The sequence below is a fragment of the Marmota marmota genome, unplaced genomic scaffold (genome assembly GCF_001458135.2).
Source record: "Marmota marmota marmota unplaced genomic scaffold, marMar, whole genome shotgun sequence".
Taxonomy (NCBI): Eukaryota; Metazoa; Chordata; class Mammalia; order Rodentia; family Sciuridae; genus Marmota; species Marmota marmota.
In genome coordinates, this window is record NW_026000005.1 from 15,986,745 (window position 1) to 16,004,241 (window position 17,497).

At 33.6% G+C, this 17,497-nt stretch overlaps 1 protein-coding gene across 2 annotated transcripts in view; it reads right to left on the reverse strand.

The window, feature by feature from the left end:
• Positions 1–1,413: 1,413 nt before the first annotated feature.
• Positions 1,414–17,497, reverse strand: part of Stk17b (serine/threonine kinase 17b) — a 36,758-nt gene continuing 20,674 nt past the window's right edge. For both annotated transcript variants that reach the window (XM_015481176.2, XM_015481175.2), the window contains exons 4-8: positions 13,953–14,097; positions 12,016–12,142; positions 10,677–10,725; positions 9,385–9,564; positions 1,414–5,046 (exon numbers count right to left, since the gene is read on the reverse strand). In XM_015481176.2, coding sequence (XP_015336662.1) covers positions 4,764–5,046; positions 9,385–9,564; positions 10,677–10,725; positions 12,016–12,142; positions 13,953–14,097 — 784 coding nt within the window. In that variant the 3' untranslated portion in view covers positions 1,414–4,763. The remainder of the gene's footprint in view (positions 5,047–9,384; positions 9,565–10,676; positions 10,726–12,015; positions 12,143–13,952; positions 14,098–17,497) is intronic.

Consider the following 17,497-nt stretch of genomic DNA (forward strand, 5'->3'; position numbering starts at 1 on the left):
AAAAAAAAAAAAAAAAAAAAAAAAAAAAAAAAAAAAAAAAAAAAACTGTCTAGCTTGCAAAGCCTAAAACATTTATTAACTGGCCCTCTACAAAAGACATTTTCTGGTCTCTTTGTAGATGATCTAGATAATCTAGCTCTAGATCAAAGATTATGTACCAGTAGGAATCAAGACATGACTACAAATTATAGTAAGTGTGTATGAGTGATAAACATCAATGGAAGGGGTACAGTAAGGCAATAAAAATTTTAGAGATTCCCACTTGTGAAAAGTGGTATCACTGTATTAACTAAGGGAGGAAACAGAGCCAAGAAGTGTGGTGGTGATATAAGAGAGAACATGATCTATTTACCTAAGAGGTGTTTCACATTTCAGGATATTTATAATTCAGATATGTTCAGTGCCCAGGAAGAAAACTTTGGAATACTTGTGTACCAGAATAAGAAAATAAACTACAGAACTTGAAAAAACAAAGTGCATTTAAGTTCCAACATATATAAATTTCTTCCTCCTGAAGATTCCATTGTCAAAGTCTGTATCCCATTACTCTCATCACACTTCATACCCCTTACATGGTGAATTTATTACATACAGTTGAGCCTCATATTCACCCACTCACTGAAATTTATTACTCCAAAAGAAACACTCATGGTGTAGTCACCTTCACTTGCAGACATACTATAGTGGTAAAGTTCATCCAACAAAACATTCTCAGCAGAGGTTGAGCAAGGTGACATTCTGCCTTGCTTTAGCTGGCATACAATAAATGTCCTTTCAGTCTTTTTAGTGCCTTTTTCCCCATTTTTATGCCTTTTTTGGTAATTTCACTGTTTACCAAAGTGGCCCCAAAGGATAGTGATGAAGTGCTGTGTAATGTTCCTACATACAAGAAGGCTGTGATGTGCCTTATAGAGAAAAAAAATGTTAGGTAAGCTTCATGAGCTGTAGTGTCAATGGCCCTGAGTTCAGTGTTAATGAACCGATATTATATATTACACAGTGTCTTTAGACTGAAACAGAAAATAAGGTTATGTGTTGATCAGCTCTTAAAAATGTTATGAACAGAGATTTGCAGGAACCTCTACATTTCCCAGAGTGATGCTTCAGTATTCACCAAGTGAAACTTTATAGAACATACCTACCATGAATAATGGGAATTAACTCTAACTTAGTCCACAACCAGGTAAAAAATCTTGTGCAACATATACCACATTGCCATTCCTTGACATTTTTTAAAAAAGTATCCATTATTACCAGAGAATAGATACCTGCTTATTTTCAAATTTATGAGGTCTTTCCAAAGGACAGAACTTAATAATAAATAGCCTGGGTCAAAGGCTGGAACATTCAGGCAAGACTTTAGGAATACAAAATTTAAAAATGCTTTTAAACAAAGGACAACCACAAATGTTAAAAAAAAAAGTGCTTTTTAATTTTTAACCAGAAGAATCATTAAGTTGACAATAAACAGTTCTGTGACTTTTCTTACAATATTCATGATGTCTGTTTATATGCTTTAAGCAATATGATTATTTAATGAAAGTGAAGATGGCAGGGCATAACAATTTGTATGAAATTTACAATTACTGTTCTTTAAGATACTTTTATAAAATTATAAGCTAATAATAATTCTCCCAATTAGAAGTCAGATAATTTTAATGTAACTCGAAATTAAAGTATAATTGTTTACACAACAATTAAGAACACAATTCCAAATCAGTTATCAAACTGAAAATTTAAAAATAAGTGGTAAAGCGCTTACCTAGCATATGCAAGGCTCTGGGCTCAATCCCCAGTACCACAAAAACAAAAATAAACAGAAAAAATGTAAACAGTTATAAAATATCAACTTATAAATGCTATTAAGAGCAAGGCTATTTGAAGTATGGCCTTGAACTGTTTGTCACCCATCCAAAATGAAAAAAAGAGCTTGTGCCAGAATGAAAATCAACTGCATCACTAGTCACACTGGTTGAGTTTTTTGTTTTTTTGTTTTTTTCATAATAATAGAAACAAAAGTTGATTTATATTCCGGCACAATCACCTTATCTCATTACAGACTGGAGAACAGGTACTACCTTCCTTTATTAAAAGTGTCATTATAATTTCACTGCTCAGTTAGGTCAACTAACAGTAAAAGGACAATTGTAATTGTCATCTATACACCATTTATTTCAAAATCCCACCTATCCAGGGATCCTCCTCAAAAAGCAAATAATTTTATAAGACCATCACAATTTAACAGTTTTTTTCAGATGTGTTTTCAGTGTTACTGACACCTACTTACTCAGAGGTGCTCTCTAGATTCCTACTTTAGGAAAATAAATCTCATTTTCTTTTTATAGACTTTTTTTTTTTATCTTGGGAGAAAAAGAATAAAAACCGAGTCATTTGCTAATAAATTCTCTTGAAAGATTGATTTTCACCATTTAATCAGTGAAAATATTTAAATTATCTTCATCAAAAGATTCTTTTTATATTCTTTGTGCAACAAGCAGTTGCTTTTTTACAATAAAACAATGTTACAAAAACATTATGGAAATTTACAACTCTTAATATTTTATTAACTAAAAGGAAACTTAAACTATTTTAATATTCCTCAGAGAAAAAGAAAGCCTGTATAAAACGATTTTTAAAGAAGTAGCTTATAATTCAAAACTCAACATTTCTTTGTTTTTATTTTTTTGGTATAGCATAATTATTCTAAAATTTTTAAAATATAATTTGGTGTTTTGGAAAAGTAATCATTCCCTCATTCTCAATGACTTTACTAAGCTTTACTCACATTGCCTTAATACTGAAGGCAAAAAAAAAGGCGGGGGGGGGGCACTCAACATTTAAAAACAACTCGTAAGTTTCAGATATATGAAAGCTCAATTTAAGCATCTGCGGCATCTAGTTTATTGAACCAACAAACTACTTTTTAAAGAATTTATATGTATATTGATTATTTATAAAAAGGGAGCTCTTGTAGCACCTGAGTTCAGCACAATATACCAGAGCAAAGAATGGTTAAGAGAAGTTGCTTAGAGACTATATTTTATCTATCTATACATATATACACACACCTATACATATACACATATGCATATACATACATACACACAACAAAGTAGAGAGAAATTTTCCTTTTAAAATGCTGTGGATGAGCCAGGTGCAGTGACCCACACCCGTAATCCCAGTGGCTTAAGAGGCTTAGGCACTTAGCAACTCAGAGATACCCTATCTCTAAATAAAATATAAAATTAAAAAGAGGTCTGGGGATGTGGCTCAGTGGTTGAGCACCCAATTTCAATCCTCAGTATTGAAAAAAAAAATGCTGTGGATGTTAAAGTAATTCACCAGTTAGTCAAATAAAATAAGTTGATGGTCATTAAAAAATAGTTTAAAGTCATCTAAGGAATTTGGAATCTATCAAAATTTCAGGAATTTAAATCATTATAGTAATATCTGACTACATGGGGAAATATGAGGTTGTTTGTTTTGTCAATATACAGTTTGATAAAGTAATATGGCCATGAGACCAGTTATTTTAACATGATGCTATAATAGATATTTTAATGGTCATCAGACAGAAAAACTCATCAAAGATTACTCTAAAATGAATAAATCACCTCCCACTATTAGAACTAAACAGTTTCTGGCCATTGACCAAACGTTCTGCTTTCCCTAGACTTGCCCACATTGCTCCCAGCAAAATACCATAGTTATAGGCCATTCTCTTGGTGGCCTTAGGCCTCCCCCAAGAGTCTCCTTAATTACTAGGAATTTCACACAAGAACTTTAGGAGAATTTGATGTTCTCATGCTGACCTTGGCATTGTGCTAATAGTTCTGCTGATGTCATGGTATTTTTTACATATACTTCTAAAGCACTGAATGATGGACTTGTATTTAGGAGACATCAAAATTTCAGTAAGCTGCCTGGATCTGCCAACATTTTCTTCTACACTTAATTGATGAATACATTTGACTAAAAATAGAGCATGTTCAATTTTTCCTAAGTCTCTTGTATTCTAGAGGATGAAGAACCACTACACTTGCATACTATGCATCCTCCATCTTCCAGACCTTATTAGATCTGAAATATCCTGAGAGTGGGCAAAAGTCGTTTGAGTTAAAAAATAAAGCCATGTTATTACTCTTTGCTCTGACTTGCAGAGGATATCATTCTTTTAACTTCCTTTTTGCTCTGGTTAAAGAACCTCTTTCACACAGCAGATCATATATAATTGAAATTGTATGTAGTTTCAAAATATTCATAATTGAAAAGCATTTTATTGTAAAACATCTCTGAAGCATCTATAAAGAATATACTTTGGCTTAACTTTACACTGTTTTCCTAAAGAAATTATGTCAATAGAATTATGGTATAGAACTCATCTTAAGAGAGAACCTATTAAATTCCAAAGCATTCATTTTTTTTGTTCAGTTTACAGCAATCATAATATAGCACAGAATTTTTTTTCCTGATATGTAAAATATTTTTAAGTTCACTTGAACTTGAACTTTTCATTACCATGTGAACTCACATGTAAAATTTTATTTTGTCATGTATTTAAATATTTCCTTCTCTGTGGAGTTATCTCAGTGGAACAAATGATATTATGCAAGCAACTAGACCTTTAAAACACTTCCCTAAATTCTACTATGCCAAAGATAATTTACAATATAAACAGTCATATATGAAGCTACAAAGCACATCTCACAATGGAGTTGATTTCAAATTTCAAAGTCAATCCAAATGAGTCAAAGAGAAAAGTGCTAACAGAGTAAATCTGGAACAAGTTCATGGGGATTGGGCAAAGAGTCATCAAAGCGAAATCTTTTGGAAACCATGCTGCTATCCTCTGGAATATTCTCTTTGTCTTCCCGATTACCACAGGTTCCATTACAAGAAGATTTAGAAGTCTTATCTTCAGAGGACCTTACTGGATGATCCTGAATTTGAGAGGAGCTAGAAGTTTCTTCAGGGTGAAACAAGCTTCCAAAGTCCCACTGCTGTAGCCAAGAATGAGAAAGGCAGGATTCTGCTGTTGGTCTTTTCCTTTGAAAGAAAGCATCAAGGGGAAATTAAGCACTAAAATCAAGTTGAAAAGGTCTTTAGTTTGACAGATTATAGACAGTTATAAATGATTATGAAGATAACATATAATACTATAAAATCCAAATAGTAGAGAATAATAATGATAATAGTAGCTAACATTTATTGAATGCCTAGTTATATGCCAGGTGTTATATTAATGTTTTCAATATATTATCTAATAATCACAAGAAACTAAGAAATAGGTATTATTTACACTATTTAATAGATTAGGGAATAAGTATATCAAGAGGCTTGGATTTTGCCTAAATTCTCCTAACTTAAAAATGATACATGCTGTAGTTTAGATCTTAAATGTCTGCCCAAGAGGCCTATGTGTTAAAAGCTTGGCCATCAGCCTGCAGTGCTATCAGAAGGTAGTGAAAGCTTTGGGAGGTGAGTGAAAGGAAGTTAGGTCATTGGGAGTGTGCCTTGAGTAACATAAAGGGACCCTGGCCCTTCCTCCCTCTCTCTTGGTTTCCTGGCCATCATGAGGTGAACAGTTTGCTCCAACCACATGTTCTTCTGCCATGACTCTGTTTTGTCACAGACCAAAAACTGTGGATCCAACCGTCCATGGGCTGAAACCTCTGAAATGATGAGCCAAAATATACCTTTCCTCTCAATAGTTGATTATCTTGAATATTTTGTCAAAACAGCAGAATGAGGGGCTAGGGGTATAGCTCAGTTGGTAGAGTTCAATCCCCAGCACGCCCCCCTCCCCCACCAAAAAAAAAAAAAAAAATGAGAACTAAACAAAAAATTGATACTGAGAAGTTGGGCTATTGCTTGTGACTATCCATGATGATGTGGTCTAGAACCTTTGATACTGGCTTGTAAAATTGGAGGAATTTAGACGTTTGGAGAAATAGGCTAGAGAAAGTCTAGGATGCTCTAAGAAGAGCCTAAAGGACGAATTCTGATGAAGGGATCAAAATCAAAATTACTAACATGAATGTAAATAGTAAAGACTGTGCTGATAAAGGTTTCAGATGGACATGAAGACTCTACTGCAAAGTGAACTAGAGGCAACTCATATTATATTCTGGCAAAGAACTTATCTACATTTTGTCTATGGCCTGAAACTGTGTCAGGATGAGTTTAGTGTTAGAAGACTAATTAATCTGATATAGAAATTTTCATGGTTGCACAGCACTCAGGGAGTGGCACAGGTAGTATAGACTGCTTTTAGTCAGATTTACAGTGAGAAAAAAAAAGGGCACGAAGAGCAGAGTATAAAAATTTGGCAAACTTGCAGTTTAGCCAAAAAGGAAGTATAAGAAAAGTTCCAGACAAGGAGGGTGTAGTTGTTAAAGAGATTAGAACCCTTAAAAATAAGCCAAGTACCTTGAACTGGGACAACAGGAAATATGCCTTGAGAGCATCTCAGGAATCAGTTAAGACCCCTCCTCCCTTACAGGCTCAAAGATGGATAAGTGTAAACATGTTTCAAAGACTTTCCTTGATAAGAGCTCCTCAAGGTATTCAATTTGCATGGGGACTCCTCAGGAATTGTTTATCTGGGATTGCTTTCCCCATGTTCAGATATCTAGACACTGGAGACCACTACACACATGGTCTAAGCAGGTCCCAGTACATTTCTTGCTGGAGGCAAACCCTGGCGTCATCCATATAATGTGGTTTTTCAGGCATGCAGAATTCCAGAGTTGTGGAATTGTGGATGCATCTATCAAAATTTCAAAGGAAAGCCTGAGAGGCCAGGTTGTTTGTGGCAGGGTCACAATACATGCAAGCAGTTCCTGACAGGATGATTTCATAGTAAAGCTCTGAGAGTGAAGCCAGAGCCACAATGGAGAACTCAAGAAATTAGAGATGCCAGGAATGCAGAGCACCTGCTGAAGGAAGCCGCAGGCAGTGAGCAGTGAAAGGCCATGAGGGCTGCAATTATCAAGATAGGGATGTCCAAGCCCTTTGGAGTTCACATCATACACCCATACACATACACACAAACACATGTTCCTACACTATATATTTTTGCAATTTCCTTGTTCACCCACTCAGTAGTGTGATTCAAGCACATTTTTCTATATCAGTACAGAGTTAACATATTAACAGCCATATTATTTATCACTCTTTCATATGGATATGCCATAATTTATTTAATCAGATCTCCATCAATACTTCCAGACTTAACTATAATTAATGCAGCAATGAACACTGAAAAAAAATTGGGGGAATTTCTCTGATTACTTCCTGTGAATAAATTACTGATAAAGTTATTGGGTCTTTTTATTTATTTATTTATTTATTGTCAATGGACCTTTATTTTATTTATTTATATATGGTACTGAGAATCAAACCCAGGACTTCGCACATGCTAGGTAAATACTCTACCACGGAGCTACAACCCCAGCCCCAAGTTATTGGGTCTTTATATTTTAAAAGATGGATTTAACTGCCCTTTAAATGACCTTAATATGCAATCCTACCTATATCTTCTCCAAGATTATCCAAAAAATCCAAGTTTTTAAAAAATATCACTTTCATGGTTTACTTTTAGAACTATTTTTATTCTTTATTTGATCATAAATGTGTACATATATATATATATAGAGAGAGAGATCATATACATATTAGATCATACACACAAATATATCTTTTATATGTCTTTTTTTTTTTCCTGTGCTGGGGATTTGTATCTGTTTAAGTACTCTACCAGAAAGATATCCTGAGCCCATGAACTACTTTTTTTCTAGTGAATCTCTTCTTGGAACCACAATTCACATGAAAAAAAAATTAATGGCTAACCCATTACTTTCTCTAATTGAAAATCTTGATTCTGGTCTGCATTGACAAAAACATAATGGAAATTACACTTAATTTGAAATTTCCTTTACTGAAGAAAATACTTGCCTCATTATCTAGGTAAATGATAAAAGATAAAGAATGAGAATGAGAAGTGAACAACAAAAACAAAAATAATCAAGGAACTATTTAGCCTTTGTATTTCCTCATCACCTCCAAGCCTGATATCTGCTCATGTGCAGATTCAGTTTATATATAAAAGTGTTCCCCTAGTTGTGATTGCTGAAAGCAGGAAAACTGCATTTTTTAAACTTGACATGTACTGAAAATTCAACTTATCATGGAACTTATAGATAAAAATCTAGTCAAAAGGCTTGAAATAATATGTTAGCTTAACAAATAAAATTTAGTAAAAATTATAAAATTTCTAGGTTTACAAGCCCTTTGGAGGAAAACATTAATAAGTAACATATTCTCCATTATTTTGCATTCTTAAAAAATAACACTAAAACTTGAAAACAAGGTCTAGTCTTCAATCATATTTATCTAACACTTTAAATTTTCAAATTTTGCTTCTATATGAAAGTAATCTGGTCAAATACTACAGTTGTAAAAGAAGGGAAAACACCCATCTTTATATAAACATAACTCTAAGCTTAACACAAATACCAGTTGGTATATGCTATATAGTCTTTTGTTTTTCTGTGTAATTTTTGTCTGATTATAGTAAAGTTAATGTGCTCATCATAGAAACTTTAGAATATTAAAAAGTTTGAGAAACAAAAATTGTTTATAACTGCACAGTATTATTACAATTCCTATTAAATAATCATTCAAGTCTATAATATAGCCAGTAAGAATTATTTGGATTTGAATTAACCTAATAAAATAATTAAGAAATCAATGAGTTTTTGTTTTTCTCTCTTTTAACAGATAAGGAAACGGAGTCCTCCAGAAGATGCATAACTGACAGAGATAAAAGACTAACAGAAAGAAATCAGGATGCCAGCATAATGCACTATGTCACAATTTTTATACCATGTAGTCAGGCCATTTTAAGTAAATAGGCTGATTCTGGATAAAGAAAAGGTCCGCTTTTCCTTTTTGTGCCTTGAAGTTGCCAATGATAGGAGGCCTGATCCACAGTTACAAGGCTGTTCAAACATCTGATCCTTCAAGATTTGACAATCAGTAATTTGTTCTTGTTACATAAAACTGTAATTATTTAACTACAAATCATTCACAATAAAGTCTTATAATAATCAGCCATATGTACTGTAAACTTTCTATTATTTTCAAGGATTAATAGTTGGCTGAGAAATAACCCAAATCTTTTCATTCTAAATTTCCTATTGTACTTTCTTATCTAAAGTTATATATTTATTATTTAATGATCTTTCATATCATCTCTCTCCCCATTTTACCTGAAACTTCAGCATACTTCTAATTTTATATAACTTTAAAATGTATCTTTCTTAATGAACACATATTATTTACTTTGTAATAGTAATTAAACAAATTAATATTATTACTTACTCTGGATTTTTTACTAGAAGGCCTTGGATAAAGTCTGTGGCCAGCTGTGAAACTGATGAAAAAATTTCTTCTGAATAATCTACATTAACTTGAGAAATATTAAGATATGTTTCCTGATTATCTTCTCCCACAAATGGTGATGTATGAGTTAACAACATGTATGCTATTATACCAATATTCCTAAAAAATGAGAGGAGGAAATTAAAAATGTATGTTAATTTTTAAATATTTACATAAAGTACTATCAATGTTATATAAATTCCTGTCCTTAAATATAAACTAGAGACTCAAATTGCTTTTAGAAATTCCTATATTATTAAAACTAAAATAACTAGTTACCTCAAAGTTTGCCTCACACAAAGAGAGTTCATGCACATGTGTTACAATAACACAAACAATGTACTTAAAATATATCATGATGTCCACAATATCCCCTTCAACGAATACATCTGTTTCAGAGACACAAAGCTGCTGCAGTAGTTCTAAATGGTGTGCAATGACACAGTAATGATCTTTGCAGGGGTTCTGTGTACATACTGTCTCTAAGTTTGTCAAAGCACAGAGTTGGACAGGTAAATATCTTTACCACAAAACTTTTCAAAGTTATAAATATATTAATGAAAAGGCTGGTGCTCAAGAGCCAGAAATAGACAATACAGTACAGGTTTCACAAACTTATTTAACAACAGAATCTTTTTTCCTTGGCAAACTCATAAGCAGTTCAGAGAACACAGGGCATAAGTCTAAACTCTTCCACTTGGCCTATGAGATCAGTCTCCTGCTGAAGTCCCCTGGTTCTAATCCCCATCATGTTCTCTCTGTGCTTGCCACAAAAACTCCCAATTCCCTATCAATGTACACTCATAAAACCAAACTTGTGTGTGCATCTGACCTCATCTTTTTCTTGGTAAACACCTCTACCTAATTCTTCTAGACCAAGATGAAATGTTTCCCATTGTTAGGTGGAACCTAAGACTACTTTGTCTGTTGCTTCATCCAGGCTTTCTGAGCATTCTACCTCTATTACAAAACATGTAGCTCTGCACTGTGGATTATCCAGAGTCTTCATCCCCTAAAGGATTTTTCCTATTTATTTCTGTACCTTTGGCTCAGAGTTTAAGTGTTATCTCAAAAGGACAGACAAGTAAATATTCTCCTGTGGCGTAATAATGATACTTGAATAAAATCTTCTAGACAAAAACCCTTATTATTTATCCTTGGGATCAGAGAACCCAGGAATACACATTACCCAACTTTCAATGAGGGCATTTAGGTAATGAGCAGAATCTTACCACATATCTGTTGCTGTGGTAATGGGATCGTAGTTCAGGATTTCTGGTGCTAAGAGAAAAGAAAAGTCAAATTTAATATCAACAAATTTTACAACATAAAAATAAAATATATTCCATGCTTGTATAATTTTATCAAGATGGATTCTACTGTCATGTATAAATAAAAAGAACTAATGAAAATTTAAAAAAATTAAGTAAGAGGTACAAAAATTACTTTATACTATACTAAATTAGAACTGTATTTAATTTTGAAAATCTGAGTGATATAAGATCATCAGGAATTTAGCTATTCTGTGATTATACATTTAAACATAGCTAATGTTGAGCAAATTGTAAGACCAGATGGTTCATTTGGGGGAGTTTTTTTTTGGTGCTGGGGATTGAACCCAGGGCCTTGTGCATTCAAGGCAAGCACTCTGTCAGCTGAGCTATATTCCCAGCCCAAGACCAGATGGTTCAAAGTGTTAACAATATTCTTGGGAATAACTGGAAGCTATGTAGTTAAAAAAACCAAGGTTTCATTAAGATTAATGTCAGAAAAAGCAATTATGAAGAAATAAAATGTGAGAAACTAGAATCTTTAATAAAGTTTTAGTTTTATTACTGTTAAAAATTAATTTCATCATTTTATTAGACTGATTTAAATTTATCTTTTCAGGATAAATATGATCATATGCATTTATAATGACATTATGAGCAAATTATGCTTCTTGGATACGACAGATTTTTAAGTAGATTAAATATCCCTTTTAACCTATCAAAAACCTAATTTGCACTTAATTTCCAGCTCTCTTCCCCTCAAAAAAAAGAAAAAAGGAGCAAAATAAATTCTCTATACTTCTCCAAAACAAAACTGTTTTCTAAAGCCTAACATTCTTGCTAATAAAGCCCTTCTCCTTTTCCCTAACTCCCCTCTTACTCATTTCTTTTTTCCTTGCAAACAAAGTCTTTATACATAAACATTAAATTTTACACTTAGTCAATATCCTGTGAATGTTTTAATAACCCTATATTTAGTACAGTTCATTTAAATGTGTCACAACCAAGTTTCAGTGTATTTATTAATGATAATGGAAGGTGATGATCATTATTATCCAAAGTACATGTATGAAGACACAAATTGGTGTGAATATACTTTGTATACAACCAGAGGTATGAAAAATTGTGTTCTATATGTGTAATAAGAATTGCATTGCATTCCGCTGTCATATATAAATAATAGAAAAAAAAAAAGACTTGAACCTAATGAATCCTGGGATTAGATGCTCTAAAATACAACTTTAGAGAGGTATCATTTACTTAATAAATTTGAAAGGTGTAGGAAAAAGAAAATTCTTACCTAAGTATTCTGGTGTTCCCATGATCTCCCGAAGTTCACATGCATTCCCGATTTTTCTAGACATTCCAAAATCTACAATTTTGATGTCCCCAAGAGGGTATATGCTGCTCAATAATATATTCTGTGGCTAAGTAAAGCACAACAAAAATGATAAATAATGTATAATAAAAGAATATTAATCTCAGATTGAAGACATATCAAGTGAAATGTATTGCTTAGCTATTAGGTATTTCATTGAGTCATTCATCAAAACATACTGAATTACTATTTAAGAAGAACTATACATTCAATGATGAATAAAGTAAAAAACTGTACTCAAAAAGGTTTTTCAGTATGAAGGAAAGTTAGATTGATACATTGATTATGAGACAGAGTACTCAATAATAAGGCAAGATACCTAATACTGCCCATAAAAAAGTCCAAGAAGGCTATGTAAGAGAGATGATGTTTAAGTTAAGTTTTAAAAGTATAAGCATGAGTGTGCCAGGCAAGAAGGTGCTTGGAGAATAGCACAAAAGAAGGCATGAAAGAATGAACATGCACACATTTCTAGGAGAAGGTAGTTCAAGGTAGTCTGATGGTTCTGGATGAGCTGGGTCTGATTGTTCCCAGGTTTGAAGCTTAGAGAATAAGATTCATGGTACACTTACTTCATCTATTGCCTCCTGGGACCACGTGACTCAACTTTACTATTGTAGAATTATGACTTATGACAAAATTTTCTGCTACCAGCAAAATCTATATATATGTAGAGGTACTTTTCCTAAAGTCTGTACAATCATCATAGTGTTTTAACTCTGGGAAAACCTCATGTTTATTATTAAATCAAAGATACCAACATAGGAGAAAAAGTAAGAGTAATTAGTTGTTGTCAATCTTGGGCTTTATGGTATATAAAGTCAAGCTTATATGGCATCCATGACTTCAAGTGCTGTATGATGCTATGTAATATACTTGGTTTGTCTTTAGCAGGGGAAAAAATAAATCTAATAATAGGAAGCTCATGGGAGCCTGAGTATCCTGGTATTTATTATGTTTCCTCTTTTCCTATATCTCATCAGTAGTGGAAATGGTAGGGATATTAGATGGTCAAAACTGCTCCCCCTCCACAGGGGTACCCAATAGAGAAGAGCTTTTTTTATTTTTATATTTATTTTTTAAAAAGGGTAAGAGAAAGGGAAGATGACAAGTCCAGTGTGAGATATGGACATTTTAAAGTTTCTATGGGACATTCACATGTGTATCCAAATTGCAGTTTAAAAGGGGGGATTTGGAAATTAGGAGATAGGCCTGCACTATAGGCCAAGATCTGGGGATTGTTATTATTATTATAAAGTGGTAGTGGAAGTCAAAGAATCATGCAGGGAGATTGTAGAGAAGAGTCCAATGTTTGGAAACTAAGAGATTGATAGACTTTCAGGTCCTTGGATGACTATGGAGGAAAGGAAGAAAAAGGACAACATGAAAAACTTAAGTTTCAGGGCTTACAAGAGGAACCTAAATGATCTGGAAAGAGTCAAAAGATTGAAAACCTCAAGAGAAAACTGAATGAGCATAATGGGAACAAAGGAATGAGGATTATTAAGAATATATTTTCAGAGACAGAGAACAGAATTGAGTATTTCAGAGGTGGACAGTTTCATAAATTAAGAAAAGGTCCAGGGTATGGCTCTAAGAGAGGGATAGAGTAGAATGACTGTAGGATTATAACATAAGAATGATGCATTTTAAGAGCTCAGTGATTAGCTGCTCACATGTACAGTCTTCTCCTGCTTGCCAATACAAAATCAGGTCCATGTAGCATGTAGGTAGGCAAAGAATGCACACAGCATAGGCTAAATGTGACTTGTTTCTGATCAAAACAACTTAAAAATTCTACACATCAAAAGCAACAAAGGAACACAGACTTTGCATTCCTTTAAATCACTTTACCTTACCTTTAAATCAAGGTGTACGATATTATTCTGATGTAGATAATAAACTCCTTCAAGTATTTGTTTAATGAGTCTGATAACATCATTTTCAGAGACCATTTCAGCCAGCTCAGGTAAACACAGGTTAAAAATTTCTCCACCCGCAGCACTGAAAAAAATTCAAATAATACAACCTTTAAAATCATCTGCCTAAAAATAACTTTTAAATACTGTACACATGTTAAATAAAAGACACAGCCATCTAAACTTTAGTGCGTGTATGTGTGTATAAATGTGTACACTCTTAAGAATAGTGCAGGGAAGGGAGAATTTTTAAGAAGAAAATAAATGACAAAAATAATTCTGGGTACTAATACTTGAATGTTGAATGAATAAAACTGAATTGCTCTATAAGTGAATAATGTTACAGTCTGTCTTAACTGTGATAGAAATAATAAAAACAGTAGTTAATACAATAAGCTCTGCTTCACACATATAGAAAGACAGATCTGGGTATATATGAATAGCATCTATTTTGATCCTCATGATAACCATGTGACAAAGATGTTATTATTCCCATTTTACAGATGAATTAACAGGATTAAAAGAGATCACCTCTGTAAGTATTAATCACAATGTCTGAGACATGAAAAGCAACAAAGATTTGCTACATTACTCTTAACGGCACTGTAAAAAAAGCTCTGTAGACATATACAAAAGTTCCAATCACACATTCTTGACTTTAATCCCATTGCACCCACCAAAACTCCCTGAAAATTCACCAGAAATTAACTTTAATATGTCTCATGATAACATGGTAAAGAAAATCTGAATATTGATGCTATTGTTTATAATAGAGAACTCCGAGTTAAGGAACAGGCAATATCATTGTACTGTCATGTGTAACTAAGTAAAACAAATAAAAAATAAAAATAAAAAACAATATTGGCAATTCACATTTTTTTAATCTAAAAACCAAATAAGTTCATCTTTATGAACAGTTAATGAATGGAGAGCTAGTAGACTCCACCATAACAAGTTCAAATTTAATAAAACCAATAATAAAACAACCTGACATTAATATCACTTGATGTGAAGCAATAAAAAATAAGATCATTACCTATATGGTTTTCGTGCCAAGGAAACTGTTATAATCTAATCATGGGGCCATAGACAAATCCAGAATGTATGACATTTCATGTGACAAATGATATAAATTTCCCTCAGAATAGTCAATATTATGAAAAATAAACAAAATTATTGAAGAGGCTCAACAATGAAATATATGGTGAATCTCAATGAATCTTATACTGACAAAAGTTAGTCTATAAGACATTTCAGATACAAAGAAATTTCAGTATGGCCTATTAGATGATACTACTGAATAAATGTTAGCTTTATTGTGTTTGATAATGGTGCTAGTCATATAGACAATTACCCTTATTCTTTGTAATAAGTACTTTAGCATGCAAAGGAAAAATATCATGCTATGTACAATTTTCAAAATATTGCCATGGCAAGATGTCAAAAATTGGTGAATCAAAGTAAAGCATGTAAGAATGTCAATTGTGCTAGTTTTCCATCTTTCTATAGATTTGAACTTTTGTAAAATAAAAAAAAAATGAGTATGTAGGATGGTTTGAGTACAGAATTGAATTGGTAATAATAATTAGAGTAAAAGATTCCACCATTTTATTTTTACCATATAAAAAATAATGCCACTTTTTAAAACAATTAAAACTGTCTGACCATATTTTACCATCAACTCAAATTACATGATGTGACAATGCCACTCCAAAAGTGGTGGGCAAAATAATTAAGCCAAAACCCTAGTAATAACTTAAGTAACTTCTTTTTAAACTTTGGTAAAAAATTAAATTTTTTTACCAAACATTTGCTGAGTGCTTGGTACATTTCAGCCAGAGGTACAGAGATCAGTAACAGTTTTGCTAGTTTACTAGACAGGGTACTTGAATGATTTTCAGATTATAAACAACATCAATCCATAAAATGTATTAAAACTTTCTAACGTATTTTGTTGTTGCTGTTTAAATGAACACCCAGAAGACAAACTTTATGAAGACAATCAATATTATCATGTATATTCACCCTTCAAACCTAGTATTCCATCACAATTTTTGAAAAATGTTAGCTACTTTTTACATACTTCAAGCATACAGATGTCATGCATGTGATAATTATTTTAAAAACAGCTGACAAAAATAATTACAAAATGTATGAAATATGAAATCTTATTGGGAGTATCCTGGCATTTACATTCTTTTTTTTTTTTTTTTTTTTTTTGGTGGTGCTGGGGATTGAACCCAGGGCTTTGTGCATGCTAGGCAAGCACTCTACCAACTGAGCTATTTCCCCAGCCCCTATTCTGGCATTTACTAAAATTCAAATTTATTTTGAAGGTGCTATAACATGCCTTAATATGATACCTTAGTGTTCTGGGAAATGTACATGATATTTGGGGCTGGGGTTGTTGCCCAGAGGTAGAGTGCTTGCCTAGCATGTGCGAGGCACTGGGTTCAATCCTTAGCACCACATAAAAATAAAGATATTGTGTCCACCTAAAACCAAAAAATAAATATTTTTTAAAAATCTACATGATATTCATTATGAAATGAAATACTTGTCTACTTAACATTTTGCAAAATTAGCAATTTCATTTACAAGTTGATTCCAGGCAAATCTATTTCCTGGCACAAACACATTTTTTTATTAATATGCAAATAAACCTCTTTATCCTTAAGATAACTAGAAGCTAAAATAAAGCTAATATGCTTTTAAATTCAAAAAGGCAATGAGGCAAAGTAACTACTAAAAAGAAGTCATCAATACATTTTCTTCTAAAAGTAGATTTACTTTATTAAAACTATTAGAATCTAAAGCATAATAAACACACATTAAAGTTATCTTTTCTGCAGCGAGCGCTGGGAAACGAGGAGATAGCGACGCAGGAATACAGTGCTGCAGTTTCTGCCAGCCGTGCAAGCACCGTACTCAGGGCTGAATTCTGGGTTTGACATGGGGGAAGGAAGCGGTCCATCTCGGTTCTCCACACTGGTCAGACCACAGAGGAGGCCAGCAGCCACCATGTTGGAAAGCTGACGTCACCATCCCTGTTTTCGACTGACCGCAGCTCATTCAGCCATAGAACAGGTAATTTCAGGCTGCCATTTGCCTGCGGCTTGCAGACAGATTGCTAGGGTTCAGTGCCTGGGGGCTTCTTAGAACCTGATCTTATCGGAGCGAACACCGAGCGCGGGGCGGCCGAGTTCTGGCTCCCGGAACCGCCCTGGCCCAGGGCTGGGGAGCCTGCGGAGGCTGCTTCTTGGACCCTGCTCCTATCAGAGCATACACCAAGCACTAAGCGGCCGAATTCCGGCTCCCGGAACTGAGCCCGCGGGGCCTGCTTCTTGGAGCCTACTCTTATCGGAGCTTACACCGAGCACGGAGCAGCCGAGTTCCGGTTCCCGGAACTACCCTGGCCCAGGACTAGGAGCCCACGGAAACTGCTTCTCGGTCCGGGTCCTGCTGAGGGCCGGTCAGGACTCACC